General features: G+C 37.0%; 1 protein-coding gene across 3 annotated transcripts in view; it reads left to right on the top strand.

Moving 5' to 3' along the window:
- The window catches only part of CD200R1 (CD200 receptor 1), a 43,045-nt gene extending 34,591 nt beyond the window's left edge, over nt 1–8,454 (top strand). Inside the window, exons 4-6 of one of the 3 annotated variants that reach the window (XM_074214515.1) lie at nt 2,681–2,780; nt 3,451–3,496; nt 8,001–8,454. In XM_074214515.1, coding sequence (XP_074070616.1) covers nt 2,681–2,780; nt 3,451–3,496; nt 8,001–8,132 — 278 coding nt within the window. In that variant the 3' untranslated portion in view covers nt 8,133–8,454. The remainder of the gene's footprint in view (nt 1–2,680; nt 2,781–3,450; nt 3,497–8,000) is intronic. The other 2 variants (XM_074214517.1, XM_074214514.1) reach the window with 2 other exon arrangements.
- The last annotated feature ends 8,559 nt before the right edge of the window (nt 8,455–17,013 follow it).

Genomic DNA, 17,013 nt, shown 5'->3' with positions numbered 1-17,013 from the left:
GGGGAAAAAACTTTCTACTCCACCAATTACTAGTAGAAGGAAAGAATCCTGACACTCCTTTACAAATCAGGGGATTATTCACAACTATAGGCTACCTCTTCACAGTCTATCTCTAAAGCCTCTTTCCTGTCATGGACTCCTTTGAAGACTATGAATGCCTTCTTAGAATATTGTTTTTAAAAGCTTAAATTTAAATTGCATAGGAAACTAATTATTTTGAGATATATTTATTATAATTAGGACCACAATTAATTAATTATTATTAAATTTCACAGTATTGTTTTGAAAAAGTTGATGGATCTCAAGTCAAGGACCCCTAACTTGGGCTATTATGAACTCCTAATATCATATGATCATTTTCTTATTTTGTTCTTATTGCTTTTGCTATCCATAAAATGGGTATGGTATTGGTATTTATACCACTACTTTACATGGTTATTGGACAAAAACACTTTGTTAACCACAAAGTATTATAACTGTGAGATGATGGTACTGACCTGAATTTGTAGAGTACTTTATGGTATTTCAAAACCATGATCAGGTCCAGCTTCCTATACCATACTCCCTTCTCTAATATTCCTGAAAGGTTGCTGAGACTCTCTGAATATTTTCAGGGATACAAAATTTTACACAGAATAAAGTAGTTCATTTTATTTTGTTCACCTCTAATTGTTAGGTAGGTTCCTCCCCTTCTCTCCACTTTTTTTGAGCTTCATATTGTTTCTAATATGAGGCAGTATAGTCTCACAGAAGTGCACTAGACTTGGAGTCAAAATGTTCTGGGATCCAATTCTATTGTTGATACTAGCTATGTGATCCTAGGCAAGTTATTTACTTTGTGTTTTAGTGACCTCTGTGGGTATTACATAGTAAATTATGTAAGTTCCACACTGAGAGTTCCCATGCTAGATGATGATCACAGATTTTTTTCCCAATTTTCCAGCAGACCCCTTTTATTTATGAATTGTTATTTTTGAACCAGGTAAATGGCACTTGGCTAATTTTGGGTAAGTTGTTAGTGCTATTAGTTGGCAGTGTTCCTGAAAACTCTCTAGTTGTTTCAGTCTTAGCATCAGTAATTCACCATTCATTCAATCCATCTGGGAAGTGCTGAGTGGCTCTGCATGAGCAGAGGTTCCAAATGCTGCCATTAGAAAATGGTAAGTCTAGAATCAATTAATCAACATGCATTTGTGAAACGTCTATTCTGTTTCAGGCTCTGTTCAAGGTTCTGGGGATACAGAAACAAAGAATGAAGCAATCTTTACTCATTAGGAATTTGCACTCTAATGGGGAAGACAAGAGTTCTAAAATAAAGAGAATAAATACAAATAAGTACAAAGTTATTAATTTAAAAGTAGCTGGAGAAGTGCTTAGTGTAGTATCTGACCCATAGCAGGTATTAATAAATGTTTACTGACGATAGAAGAAATGTGTTAGCCACGGAGGGGGTCAGGAAATGCTTCAAATAGAAGATGGGGCTTAAGCAACATCTTTTCTTTAAACATTAAGTATTTATTAGGTATCTTTTCTGTATAATGACCTGAGCTGGGACCCAGAGGTACAAATACAAATACATAACTTCTATTCTATCAGGGGAGTTCCAGTTCATATTCAGATATTTATAGAATAAGGTGGTTAGGGAGGGAAGATCTTAGAAGTTGGGGGAAGCAAAAAGATATTTATATAGAAAGTATTGCTTGGACTGAAACTGAAGGAAGTATGCAGTATTAAGAAATAAAATAAGGATGGTGAGCATTCCTGCCATGGAGGATGGCCATTTCAAAGGTCTAGAGATGAGAGATGGAGTGCCATTGAGGGAGTAAGTAAAAAGACAAACTTGATTTAGTCTACCACAAAACTTATAACCCATGAGTTAAAAATTTAAAACCCAAAATGAGACTGGTAAAAATAGCTATGTGACAGGGCGACTGGGTGGTGCAATGGATAGAGCACTGACCCTGGAGTCAGGAGTACCTGAGTTCAAATCCGGCCTCAGACACTTAATAATTACCTAGCTGTGTGGTCTTGGGGCAAGTCACTTAACCCCATTGCCTTGCAAAAACTAAAACAAAACAAAAAAATAGAATATGGCCACATTTTGAAGGACTTTAAATGTCAAATAGAGATTATATTTAATCTGTGAGGCAAGAGGGATTAACTGGAGTTTTGTTGAGTAGGGAAGTGACAGGGTCAGACCTGCCCTTAAGAAAAATCACTTTATCATCCTTCTTGAAATCTGCTCTCCATCAATCTATGGTACAAGTTTGATTCTTGGTGACTTTTATCTCCTTCCTTTGCTCTGATCATTCTCAATGCCTCTGATATTCTTCTTCCTTACCTTCAATTGCAATGACTGCATAGTCACTTCTCTTAGATTCCCATCATTTATAAGCTACATCTTGAAGATCTGATGTTGTAAAGGTAAAGAGAGACAATGCATTTTAGGCACTGAAAATGACTAGTTCAAAGGCATGGATATGGGAGATGAAGCATCATGTATAAGGGACATAGCTGTAAGGCTATTCTGGATTGAAAAATCTAAATGAGAATAAAAACACCAGGGTAATTATTGGTAAGTCAATTTCCTAATGAGATTCCTTAGAAATTTTAGACTGTAAAGATGTCACACACAAAAAATTTGACATTCTTAAAACATTATCTATGTCTTTATTTAAAGGTTCCAGAAATTCTAAAATGGCGCTTATAATTGTGACTGTTTCCTTGAGCATTCTGGTCATCGTGGTATTTGTTTTGTTAAAGATATCCAATGGCTGCAGGTATTGATTAATATTCTTAAATATGTTTTTAAAATTTTATTAGGGAAAAGACAGGAAAGTAGGGTTTAGGGAGGGCAGTCTATCTTGTTCCATCTAGTCATGAAAGGTTTTTTGGAAAAAAAAGTGAATTTGGAGGGGTAAATGTCAAGTGAAGGAAGGAATTTCATTAGCTGATGCAGAAATCAGAGGATTTTCCATGGATAGAGAATGCTATGGGAAGTGGGGCTAAAGCATGGTAAATTCAGCCATATAGTATTTTGGGGGGGCCTAGAAGAAAGGTATCTACCAATAATCTGTGCTGAGAAATTAATTTTAGCAATTGCCTTACAAGGTCCAGGAAAACATGCCTTCATGTACAGACTCCATTTAGTTCAAATAGCTGTTGCTTCCCTTTTTTCCTCTTTTGAAATAAAGTTTATGAAAATAAAGCTCATATGCCATTTTTACCTTTCCATATTCTAAGTGTGAGTATTCTGACTTTCCTGGTAGCTGAGGAAGAGGAATTAATTTCTTATTCATTATCATTTTTGTCTACTTATTACTATAAAGCAAGCAAAGGAAAATAGAACAAGATGATCAGTAATTCAGTGCTTCTTTTAATCCTGAAATCTAAGTAGAGATTTACTATAGTCATTCCTACTTAATTTTGGTTTTGTTTTTATTTTTTTAGGACTTGTAAATCCACAAAGCCAGAAGCTACTCCAGAGGCTAGACAGGTAAGATAAAGAGAGAAATTTCTGTGAATCTTTTTTTTTGTTCGTTTTGTTTTTGTTTTTTAATTTATTTTTTATTCTCATTTTGTACAAATGTTTTTCTTTACATTAATAAAATATACTTGTTTACAAGTAAACAAAATACCCCTCCCCCCATGAATATAGATAGAGTTGCTTGGGCAAAAAAGTAAAGGGGGGAGAAAAAAAATTAAAATAAAAAAAAGTTAATAGTAATAATTGTAGCTATGGCCAGGTGGTGCAATGGACGAAGCACCAGCCCTGGAGCCACGAGCACCCGAGTCCATATCCAGCCTCGTAAACCCAATAATCACCCAGCCATGTGACATGCAAGCCACCTGATCCCCACTGCCCTGCAAAAACCAAAAAGAAGAAAAAAAAAAGACCCACAATAAAATAAAATAAAATAGTAATAATAGTAGGGGTGGCTGGGTGGCAGACAGAGCATTGGCCCTTGAGCCAGGAGCACCTGGGTCCGAATCCGGCCCCAGACACCCAATGATAACCCTGCTATGTGGCCCCAGGCAGGCCACCCAGCCCCACTTGCCCTGCACCCTCCCCCAAGTAATAATAACAAAAAATGTGTTTCAGTCTTTGTTCCAACACCATCAACTCTGTCATGAGTGGATCACATTCTTTATGATAAGTCCATCACAAAAGTTACTTCCATATTTTTCCAACGTTGCCATTGCTGATCGCAACTCCCTCCTTTCTTATTTCTCCACTACTGTGTACTATATTTTCTCTCTCCTTTCACTCTGACTCTGCTGTAGGGTTGCTGAGTGGCGCAGCAGACAGATCCCTGGCCCTGGGGCCAAGAAGCCCTGAGACCCCATACCACCCCTTAGGCCCAGAATCCGCCTGGCCCTATGGTCCTGGGCAGGCCATCCAATCCCAGCCCCTTGCAAGAAGTAAAAAAAAAGAAAATGTGTCATATCTGACCACTCTCCCCCCATGGTCCATCCCCTCCTCCTTTTTTCACATCCCCACCCCTTCCCCCTGCTCCCCCCTCCTTCTTACTCCAGTTGTCTATACCCCATTGAGTATATTTGCTGTTTCCTCTCCTAGCCATCTCTGATGAGAGCAAAGGTTCCCTCATTCCCCCTGGCCTCTCCCCTTCCATATCATTGCAATAGCTCATTGTATTAATAAAAACATCTTATTATATGAAATATCTTGGCCTATTCCCCCTCTCCTTTTTCTTTCTCCCATTACATTTCCCTTTTTTCCATATTGACTCCATTTTTACACCATATTTTATCTTCGAATTCAGCTTTCTCCTGTGCTTCAACTATAAAAGCTCCCTCTACCTGCTCTATTAACTGAGATGGTTCATATGAATATTATCAGTATCATTTTTCTATACATGCAGTTCATCCTCATTAAGTCCCTCATAATTCCCCCCCTCTCCTCCAATCTCCATGCTTCACCTGAGTCCTGTATCTGATGATCAAACCTTCTCAGATCTGGCCATTCCAAAAGGAACCTTTGAAATTCTCCTGGTTCATTGAAAGTCCATCTTTTTCCCTGGAAGAGGACATTCAGCTTTGCTGGGTAGTTCGTTCTTGGCTGCATTCTAAGCTCTTTTGCCTTCCGGTATATTATATTCCAAGCCCTACGAGCTTCCAATGTAGCTGCTGCTAAGTCCTGTGTGATCCTGACTGCAGCTCCATATTTGAACTGTGTCCTTCTGGCTGCTTGTAATATTTTCTCTTTGACTTGGGAGTTCTGGAACTTGGCTATAATATTCCTGGGGGTTGGTTTTTTGGGATCTCTTTCTCAGGGGGATCGGTGGATTCTCTCCATTTCTATTTTGCCCTCTGCTTCTAGAATATCAGGGCAATTTTCCTGTAGTAATTCTTTGAAAATGATGTCAAGGCTCTTTTCCTGATCATGGCTTTCAGGTATTCCAATAATTTTTAAATTATCTTTCCTAAGTCTGTTTTCCATATCAGTTGTTTTTTCAATGAGATATTTCACATTTTCTTCTAATTTTTCATTTTTTTGGTTTTGAAGTATTGATTCCTGATTTCTGGTAAATTCATCAATCTCCCTGAATTCTATTCTTTGTCTGAAGGATTTATTCTCCTCAGAGAGTTTTCTTATCTCTTTTTCCATCTGGCCAATTTTGCTTTTTAAAGCATTCTTCTCCTCAATAACTTTTTGAACTGTTTTATCCATTTGACCTAAGCTGTTTTTTAGCATGCTATTTTCTTCAGCATTGTTTTGGATTTCCTTGATTAAGCTGCTGACTTCATTTTCATGTTTTTCCTGCATCTCTCTCCTTTCTTTTCCCAGTTTTTCTTCCAACTCCCTCATTTGATTTTCAAAGTCTTTTTTGAGCTCTATCATAGCCTGAGCCCAATTTCTGTTTTTCTTGGAGTCTTTAGATGCAGGAGCTTGTGCTTCCTCATCTTCAGACTGAGTATTTTGATCCTTCTTGGGCTCATTTGCAAAATATTTCTCAATGGTCTTCCCCTTGTTTCTTTGTTCATTTTCCCAGCCTAAGCCTGTTTTTTGGGGGGTGCTTCCTTAGCTTTTGGGACACTCCCACAAGGGTCTCAGTGTGTGAGGTTCTGTCCTCCCTCCTGGTCTGTGAATGACCATAAGCGCCCCCCCTCTGCCACGGGGCTGAGGTGGGGGGGGGCTGCTGTTCTATGGGGGGGCCTAGACTGTGATCAGGATCTGAATGTGGTCAGAACTCCAGAGTCCTGTTCCAGGGGCAGAGGACAGAGCTCTGCAGTCTTTCTTCACTCCCCTCCCTCAGCTCAATGGACTCATGCCCTGGGGGCTCCTGCTTACAGGTTCTGCCTGCTTCTGTTTCCCGGTCTGGGCTGTGGAAAGACCAGGCTGCTGGCTGTGTGACCTGAGGGCTGGGCTCCACGTGCTTGCTCTGGCAGAGGTCCCCCGCTGTTCCCCCACTGAAGTTCTTTGGCTCTGGTGGGCCACCCTTCTGGTGGGCCACCCCTGCAGCCCCGGGGAGCAGAGCCCTTCTGCTCTCTTCCAGGTTACCTTGAGTAGGAGAACCGCCTCCCTGGGTCCCTTTGTGGGTTCTGTTTCTCAAAAGTTTAGTTAGAGTCCTTAATTTATGAGTTTTTATCAGAGAGCTCCTAAGACTCCATCCCTTCATGTTGCCATCTTGGCTCCGCCCCCTGTGAATCTTTTTTTAAAAAACTTTCAGTCTGACTGTTTTGGCAAGATTAGTATTTTGTAAACAGCTTTTGTTTTTATCACTTGGATTGGTCCAATTTGTTTGAGGTCAGCTTTTAGGCCGACCTTTCCAAATCCAAATTGAACTGAAATTCATATTGCTCCATATCTAAGCATATAAGAGTTGAGAATTTTCCAAATTTTCAAAATTATTGGGAAAGGTGAGCTCATCCTTTGTTTTCCTCAAACCCATTCCCACTTCTAGTTTCCATTTTAGTTAATTAATAAGTTTTCTAATAGTCACTGAGACCTAAAACCTGAGAATTATTCCTTGTTTATAGACATCAAATTTCTATTGTTAGTATTCTTTTAAAATGTCACTTATTCAAAGCTTCATCTTCATTCACACTTTATCCATTCAAGCATAAGATTTCATTGCCTCAACTTGCAATATTAGAACAACTTTCTTTAAACATAATTTCCAATGATCATAGTTCTCTGTCTGTAACAGATAGCTAGATGCTCAGTAATTTCATACTGATTCATTGATTTATCTTCTTATATTCATTCAATCTCTTCATGTTCTGATCTGCTCTATACCTTTTTTACACTTTAATTTGCCTAACTACTCATTTCATCATGCCCCTACATGTCATTAATCTCCACATTGCCTACAGGATAAACTCCAAATTCCTCACTTGGCTTTCAAGATTCCCTACATTTTGACCCTGTCCATACTTATCCAGTTTTTTTGTTGCACTAACTCCAAATGCATCTTTACTGTAGCCAGGCTGTTTTCATTAGAACATCTTTCTCTGGGGCAGCTAGGTGACGCAGTGGATGGAGACCAGGCCTGGAGTCAGGAGAACCTGAGTTCAAATTCGGCCTCAGATACTTAATAATTATCTAGCTGTGTGGCCTTGGGCAAACCACTTGACCCCATTGCCTTGCAAAAACCTAAAAACAAAAGGAACATCTCTCTCTTAAAAACCTTTGATGAAGATCAAATAAACAGAGCACTATGTTTGCCTTTCCCTTTTTCCCCTAACTATTCAAATTTTAACTCTCTTTCAAGATCAAATTCTAGTCTGAGGCCTTTTCCACACAGATAGTGTTTTTAGAGATTGTAGATATTCAAGAACTCTTTGTCCAAATATCTCTTTGATTTATAACTACTGCTTATTTACCCATGAGATTGATGATTTGCAATGTATATGGACTTGAAGATAGTGAATATCTATAAGAAGTCTGGTGATTATAGAGCAATGGAATAAGTTTCTGCAAAAATTTTTTGGTTTCTATATTTAGGGTTTTAACTTGGGTTTCTTTATGAAATTAGGATGAATTGGAGCCATATGCCAGCTACACAGAGAAGAGCAATCCACTCTATGATAGGACTAATATGAAGATTTCTACAGCTTCACAAAGTAAAGGCTTTGGGTCGGAGTTCCAGGCTGGACTCACTAGTTAGCACAGGTTAATCCAGGTGCAATAGCAACACTGCTGCTTCTCAGCTCCTGAGTTTCTGGGGGAATGAAAGACATCTTCTGAAGCCTCGCAATGTCAAAAACTGAAAATAAGAGACACTTTCTAATAGTCAACAGAAGTGAGATTTTGGAAAACAGCAGCTACCAGCAGGAGCTTTTATGAATTGATGAATTATAGAGACATTTCAGAATTTGTTATTTCCTAATCCTGCTTTACTTGATTAACTGAATTCATATTCTTAGCTAATATAATAAACTATTGAATCATTTATTTAATAATTGTTTATTTAGCTATTAATTTAGTCATTCCTGGATTTTTACCTTTTGAGTAGTTATAAAGTATATGTGTACACATATCTATAAATACATATGTATATATATATTATGCAAGTATATATGTATATGTATGAGTATGGTTTTGATCTTCCATGGGACTGAAGTAATTCTCTATGGGCAGATTCTTCTTTTTCTGTTGTTTACTCATTTCCTCGGCCCAAGATCAATTTATAGCACTTCCAAGGCTTTGGAGTTGTTTTATTTTGGGGGGGGGGGCACCCCACTGGGACCTTTATTTCTCCAAGGTTTTATGCTCTGTTGCCTGTGCTTTGATATGTAGATGACCACAGCACTACCCTCTGCCCTGGGGCTATAAGGAGAGATCCAGCTTGGTTATTAGTGTGGAAGCCCAAACTGTAATACTTGAGTGTAGGCAAACAGCAGAGTCCTACCCCAGGGAGAGCAGAGAAATCTCTGCAGATTTCCCTTACCGTCTCTGGGGGTGCAGGCTGCTTTCTCCCTATTCTTGCTGCAGATTCTGCAGCTGTGATCCTCACTTCATACCCACCCAGGTGCAGCAGAGTTCTCTCACCTCCCCTTCAAGCTGTTGCTGGTGATCTCTGGGCTGCGCTGAGGTGGTGGCTTTTTTCCCATCACCCAGTCCTGGTGAAACACACCTTTCCTGTGGAATTTCTAAGTTATCTTGGACTGGGAAAATGTATTATTCATTCTTTCTGTGGGCTCTGCCCCTCCAAATTTTGGCTAGAGCCATCCTTTGTTTTTGGGGGGTTTGGGGGGGTTGGAGTTCCTGGGAAATGCTGCCTTCATGCTGTCCCAGAGATGGGTTTCTCTTTGCAAAAGAGAGGGCACCTCTACTGATAAGGGACACCAAGCCTGGATGTGCCACCCCAACCATGGGAAAGAAGGAACCAACATATATCTGATGACTGCAGAAGTAGTGGTATGGGATTAACACTGGCTGTGAACACTTACAGGAGAACTGAATTCACGGTCTTGGGTTCCAGGCCAGAAGGAAGAACTGTTTTTAACCTTTGGAGAGTTCTCAGAGAGTAAGATCATGTCCAGCACAATGTGTAGAAAGGCCCCAGTTTGAGAGGGAAAATGAGTGCAGAGGCTGGGCCCAGGACAAAATTCTTGAGGTCAGAGGCATCATCCTCACTCCCCAAGGACTAAAGGTGAATATTATAGTAAGTTGCTAAAAATTTATTTTTTAAAATGAGCAGGCAAAGAAGAAAGGACTCAACCATAGAAAGTTACTATGGGAATAGAGAAGAGCAGAATCTTCAAAGGAAGATATTTGGGGCGGCTAGGTGGCACAATGGATGGAGCACTGGCCTTGGAGTCAGGAGTACCTGGGTTCAAATCCAACCTGAGACACTTAATAATAAGTGGCCTTGGGTAAGCCACTTAACCCCATTGCTTTGAAAAATTCAAAGGAAGATATTGAAGTATAAAAAATCTTTTTCTATACATAGTAATGTCAAGTGACTATTTGCTTAAAAAGAATTCATAGAAGAACTTAAAAAAGACTTTATAAATCAAATAAGAGAGATTGAGGAAAAAACTAAAAAAGAAAATAAGAGCAATTTAAGAAAAACAAGAAGATTATGCAAAGAAAATACACCAACTAAAAAAAAGAAATTCAGAATCTTAAGGAATAAAACGACTCTTTGGAAATTAGAATTGGGCAAAATAAAAAGACTGGAAAAATAGAAAAGACTATAAAACAACTCATAAGAAAAAGAGCTGATCTAGAGATCAGATCAAGAAGAAAAAAGCAAAAATAATCATACTATTTGAAAGCTATGATCAAAAAAAGAATCTTGATACAATAATACAAGAAGCAATTAAAGAAAATTGACCTGAAATGTTAGATCAAGAGGGGAAAGTAGAAATAGAAAAAATGCACTGATTATTACTTGAAAGGGATCCTAGGAGGAAAATGGACAGGAATGTCACAACCAAATTCCAAAACCTCTAGGTTAAAGAGAAAATATTAACAACAACAAGGAAAAAACAATTCAAATACAGCAGAATTGCAATAAGAATTACAAATGATCTAGCAGCAGCTAAAGTACATGATGTATTGAAGAGCAAAAGAACTGGAGTTGCAGTGAACCAACAAAGTTAAGTATGATCCTGGATTTTAAAAAACAGACATTCAGTGAATTGCCATATTTGCTTTCAGGATTTTGTTGCAAAATGACCTGAACTTAATAGAAAATTTGATAGACAAAAATTAGGAGAAATATAAGTAAACATCAAAGACTAAAACAAAGGGCTCAATAAGGACAAATTGTTTATATGTGGAAATATAAATTGTATGTCTAAGACTGTTATTAATTGGATAATTTAAAGGAAAGACTAGAATAGAACTAAGTAGGATGAGATTCTTAAAAGTAAAATGTGCAGGAAATGATTAAAAAGTTATCTTATATAAATGAGAGATGATAGGAAGAATTGATATAGAGGAATTAGATGGGGAAGAAGAGCTGGCCGTTCTGGAAACATTCTCTCATTGAGAATGATTGAAACCATATATACAAACAGACACACACATATCTGTATGTACAAATATATGTCTCTCTCTCTCTCCATATATATATATATATATATATATATGTCTTCTAAATTCAGAAAGAATACAGAGGAGAGAATAGGGATGGTACCAAAAAAGAGGGTAAGGGAATAGGATAAGAACATATAAAGGGTGTGTAGAACAGTGGGAAGGGCGGTACAGGAGGGTGAGGAAAAAGTAGAAGTAAAGTAGTGGAGTGAAGAGAAGTTGTTGCTTTCAGGAAATGTTATAAAAATGAGAGATATAGTCATATCTATGATATACATGTATATGTGTATATTTATCTATTATTTATATGTATGTGTGTATGTGGGCATGTATCTTTTAAATACCCTAAATGTTTATATATATATATACATATATATATATATAATCAGCATTTATTTATATATGTGTATGTAGGTATGTATATGTGCATAAACATGTATATATAATATATATGCAAATATCCATGCTTAATTGTAGCCATCCTGAGGAGGGGGGGTGGAGGGTGGGAGGAAAAAAATTAAAAGTAAACAACAGAGAACAGAAGAAAATCTATAAGGAAGGAAAAGAGAAGATGGACAATTTTGAGCACAATATGCAAGATTTATTATATAGTTTTCTTGAAATGGAAATTTTTTTTTTATTTTGAATCCTCTCATGTTTTGCTGCACACATGATGGTGTTTTTCTTTTCATTTTGTATTTAAGTTTAAAATAAAAAAAATACACCCCCCCGAAAATAGAGATGAACAGAATTTAGAACAGTGAAGGGAAGAAAGGGAGACTGTTCCAAACAAGGGGAAACAACATAAAGGAATGAACAAGGACAAGAATGAGCATGACATGTTTTTGAAGTACTGAGAAACTAACTCAAAGTAGAAGTTATGTTTGGAGGAGTAATGAGGAAAGAGTTTAAACAATGATTATGCAGACCCTTTTTTATTTCCCCCTATTCCTGCCAGCAGGGCACCTTAGACCCTATCCATCCTGGTGGTCCCCAGATAGAACTGGTACCTAGAATGATCCAATTTCCTTCTCCTCTTACTCTGGAGCTGAATCATTTTCTATTTTTCTGCCAAAGTCACTTCTCCTTTTCCTCTCCTGACTAGACAATGGGTACCCTCTCTAAAATGTCTTCACATTGCATCATCCCTACCCCTGCCAAGATCTTCCCTTAATTCTGACCCATAGTTCCAATTCTCCATTCTCAATGGTGGCATTCCTCTCTTACATAAACACATTTATGAGTTGCAAGGACCCCTGAGGTTGCCACTTTCCCTTTCTAGGGTGTGCTCAAGCCAGTTCCAATGGATTTCAGACTGCCTATTGTTAAATATTCAATGCAAAGATTTACATCTTGGAAATTCACAAACACTACAAATCAGGACTTGGTTTATTGCTTATATGATTTGTTAAGAAAGTGATGGATAAAACATTAATAATGCAAAATAAAATTTAAAAATGTGACTTGGAAGATGGTGAAGCCAAAATGGGGGAGAAAAAACAACGACTCAGCTGAGTCCCCCCCTAAAAATTCTCTTTAAGTTATGTCATTAAACAATTTCTGAAGCAACAGAACTCACGATCACAAATGGACAGGGTGAAATACTTTTCTAGTCACACAACTTTGAAGGTTGACAGGAAAATTCTAAGATGGCTGGATAAGAATGCAGCAGAATCCAATATAGGACATGTCAGTATAGACTGGGCTCCAGGTTATAAGAGTCATTGAATGAGAAGCAGCAGTGGCTGCTTCCAGAGCTCTGGGTCCATACATGGCAAAGAGGTTGAACAACTGATCAGAAGGACATTACAGGGGACTCTTTGTTGGCATTGGGTGTAGGATTCTGTTGCTTTGCTAATATTTGGATCTGTGTTGCAGTCCTGGTTGGCAGTCTCAGGGTGAGGAGGAGTACTGGTATACTGGAGCTTACAGTCACAGGGGAACAGGGGCCCTTGTCACAGTTACAGGGCAAAAAAGAGTGCATGTGGTAACTCACACCAGACCACAGCCCTGGAGAGTAGTAAACACCTCTCCTTAAATCATACAACCTTGGAAGAACTGAAAACTTATAGTCTCCTAGAAGTATTTCTAAAAACAGTTGGACAAAATGCCTGAAGCTTGGGACAGTGCACCCTTTATCCTGGAAGCAGAGTCTCACTTTATTTTAATTTTTTCATTAATAAATTTATTGATTTATTTTTTCAACTACATGCAAAGATAGTTTTCAAAATTCATTTTTTGTAAGGTTTTGAGTTCCACATTTTTTCTCCTCTCTCCTTTCCCTTCCTTCTCCCTTGACAGTTAGTAATCTATGTTTAAGCATATTTCCATATTAATCTTGTTTTGAAAGAAGAATCAGAACAAAAGGGAAAAATCCATGAGAGGGGGAAAATCATAAAAAATTAAACAAATTTAAAAATTGAAAATAATATGCTTTGGTCAGAATTCAAACTTTATAGTTCCTTTTCTGGATGTGAATGGTATTTTCCATCATAAGTCTTTTAGAATTGTCTTTGCTCATTGTACTGTTGAGAAGAGCAAGTCCATCATAGTTGATCATCATACAATGTGTATAATGTTCTTATGATGCTGCTTTTTTCACACAGTATCTACTCATGCAAATCTTTCCAGGATTTAGTCCAGCTGCTTCTGATTTCTATTTCTTTTTTGCTCTTGATTTCTTACAGAATAATAGTACTCCATCACATTCATATGTAACAATTTGTTTAGACAATCCCCAATTGAAGGTCATCTCCTCAAATTCTGTAAATATTTTTTGCACATATGGATGGATTTTTCAGAGACCCATTTTAATAGAGAATTAAAAGTCAAGAAATAGACTGAACAATGAGCAAACAATAGAAATATTCTGACCACAGAAAATTATTATGGCAACACAAAATACCAAAGCACATTCAGAAGATAACAAAGTCAAAGATCCTATATCCAAAGCCTTAAGAAAAATATGCATTGGTCTCAGAATTTTGAAAATCAAGTAAGAAAAGTAGAAGACAAATTGGGAAAAGAAATGAGAGTGATGCAAGAAAATTTCAATATAAGGGTCAGTCATTTGGTAAAGGAGACACAAAAATACAGAAGAAAATAATATCTTATAAAACAAAATAGGTAAAATGGCAAAAAAGTAAAAAAGTTGCTGAGGAGAAGAATGCCTTGGAAAAGCAGAACTGGTCAAATGGAAAATGAGGTACAAAAACTTACTGAAGAGAATAATTTCTTAAAAATTAGAATTGAACAAATGGAGGTTATTGATGTTATGAGATATTAAGAAACAAACAAAACAAAAAGAATGAAAAAATAGAAGACAATGCAAAATATCTCACTGGAAAAATAATTGACCTGGAAAATAGATCCAAAAGAGATCATTTAAAAATTATTGTACTACCTGAAAGCCAAGATCAAAAAAAGAACCCAGATGTCATCTTTCCAGAAATTATCAAGGAAAACTGTCCTGCTATTCTAGAACCAGAGGGGAAAATAGAAATTGAAAGAATTCACTGATTACTTCCTGAAAGATCTCACAATGAAAACTCTAAGGAATATTATGGTCAAATTCCAGAGCTTCCAGGTCAACGAGTGAATATTATAAGTAGTCAGAAAGAAACAATTCAAGTACTGTGTAGCCACAATCAGGATAGCACAAGATTTAGCACTTTCTAATTTAAAGGATCAGAAAGTATGAATATGATATTCTGGAGGGTAAAGGAATTAGGATTACAAGAAAAAAAATCACCTACCTAGCAAAACTGTCTATAATTTTTCAGGAGAATAAAATGGATATTCAGTGAAATATAGAACTTTCAAATATTTTGAATGAATAGACCAGAACTGAATAGAAAATTTGACTTTCAAATACAAGACTCAGAAGAAATCATAAGGGATTTAATAAAGTCAAACTGTTTATAATCCTTCATAGGAAAAGGATAGTTATCACTTTTAGAGACTTTCTCATGATTGGGGCTGTTAGGAATCTATCTATATCTATATCTATATCTATGTCTATGTCTATGTCTATGTCTATGTCTATGTCTATGTCTATGTCTATGTCTATGTCTATGTCTATATCATTTCTATCTCTCTCTCTCTCTATATCTATCTATCTATCTCTATCTCTATCTATCTCTATCTCTTGCTATCTCTATCTCTATCTCTATGTATACACACACACACACACACACACACACACACACACACACTCATATATAGAATCAGGAGGACCTCAATTCAAATCCAGCCTCAAACATTTAATAATTACCTAGCTGTGTGACCTTGGGCAAGTCACTTAACTGCATTGTCTTGTAAAATAAAGGAACATGTGTGTGTGTGTGTGTGTGTGTGTGTGTGTGTGTGTGTGTGTGTGTGTGTGTGTAGGCAGAGGGTACAGATATGAGTTGAATATGAAGAGACAAATCAAAAATAATAAAGTGGTAGAGGAATGTACTGGGAGAAAGGAAGGGATAGAATGATGGTAAATTATCTCATGTAAAAAAAGCAAGAGAAAGTTTTTAAAGTGAAGGGAAAGATGGGGGAGCTTGGGGAGTGAGCTAACTTGACTTTCAGCAGAATTGGCTGAAAGAGGGAATAAACATACACACTCAGTTGAGTATAAAAATGAATCTGACCATACAGGAAAGTAGAAGGGGAAGGAAGTAAAAGAAGGTATGGGTGAGAGAAGGGAGGGCAGAGTGGGGGAGGGGATAGTCAGAAGTAAAACACTTTTGAGAAGGGACAGAATGAAAGGTAAGAGGGAATAGAATAAACAGGGAAGAATAGGGTGGAGGGAAATACTTTTAGTAACTATAACTGTGAAAAAATATTTGAAGCAAGTTTTTCTGATAAAGGTCTCATTTTTTAAGTATATGTAGAGAACTGAAGCAAATTTATAAAAATTGGAGCCATTTCCTAATTGATCAAGAGATATAAAGTTTTCAGATGAAGTAATTAAAGTCATTTATAGCCATATGAAAAGATGCGCTAAATTGCTATGGATTAGAGGAATGTAAATTGAAATAATTCTGAGGGTTAGTATTACTTCATAACCATTGGACTGGCAATTAGGACAGAAAAGGAAAATGACAAATGTTGAAGGGGATGTAGGAAAAGTGAGACATTAATGCTTTATTAGAGAAATTGTGAACTCATTCAACTATTTTTTTTATGTTTTTGCAAGGCAAATGGGGTTAAGTGACTTGCCCAAGGCCACACAGCTAGGTAATTATTAAGTGTCTGAGGCAGCATTTTGAACTCCGGTACTCCTGACTCCGGGGCCGGTGCTCTATCCACTGCGCCACCTAGCTGCCCCTGGTTCAACTATTTTTAAAAAATGCTTTTTATTTTGTTTTTTCGTTTATATACAAAGATAGTTTCCAACATTTATCTTTTTTATAAGCTTTTGAGTTCCACATTTTCTGCTTTCCTCCCTTCTCTACCCCATCCCCATGACAAAAAAGTAATCTGATATAGGTTATACATAAACAATCCTTTGACCATTCTTCAGAACAATTGGAATTATGCCCAAAGGACTGTCAAACCATACATATTCTTTGACTTAGCAGTGCCACTACTAGGTATATATCTAAAAAAAAGTTAAAAAGCAAAATGAAAGAGGACCTATATGTATGGAAATATTTTATAGCATCTCTTTTCTGAAGGTTAAGAGTTAGAAATTGGAAGGATTCTCAACAATTAGGGAATGGTTGAACAAATTATGTTTTGTGATTGTATTAGGATACCATGTATTATATAAGAAATGATGAGCAGGATACTGTCATAAAAACCTGGAAAACCTATCATGAACTGATGCAAAATGAAATGTACTATGTAAAAAGTTACATCAATATTTTAAGATAATCAACTGTGAATGCTTTAGCTATTCTCAGCAAAAAAAAAATAATTCAAGACTCCTCTGAAGGGCTTATGATGTAAAATACTATCTATTCCTAAACAGAGAACCTTCTCCAGTACATTTTACAGATAGAAAACTG

This window comes from Macrotis lagotis, chromosome 1 (genome assembly GCF_037893015.1).
Source record: "Macrotis lagotis isolate mMagLag1 chromosome 1, bilby.v1.9.chrom.fasta, whole genome shotgun sequence".
Lineage (NCBI taxonomy): Eukaryota > Metazoa > Chordata > Mammalia > Peramelemorphia > Peramelidae > Macrotis > Macrotis lagotis.
Note: the sequence above shows the minus strand (reverse complement) of the source record. Positions and strands in the feature narration are given on the sequence as shown.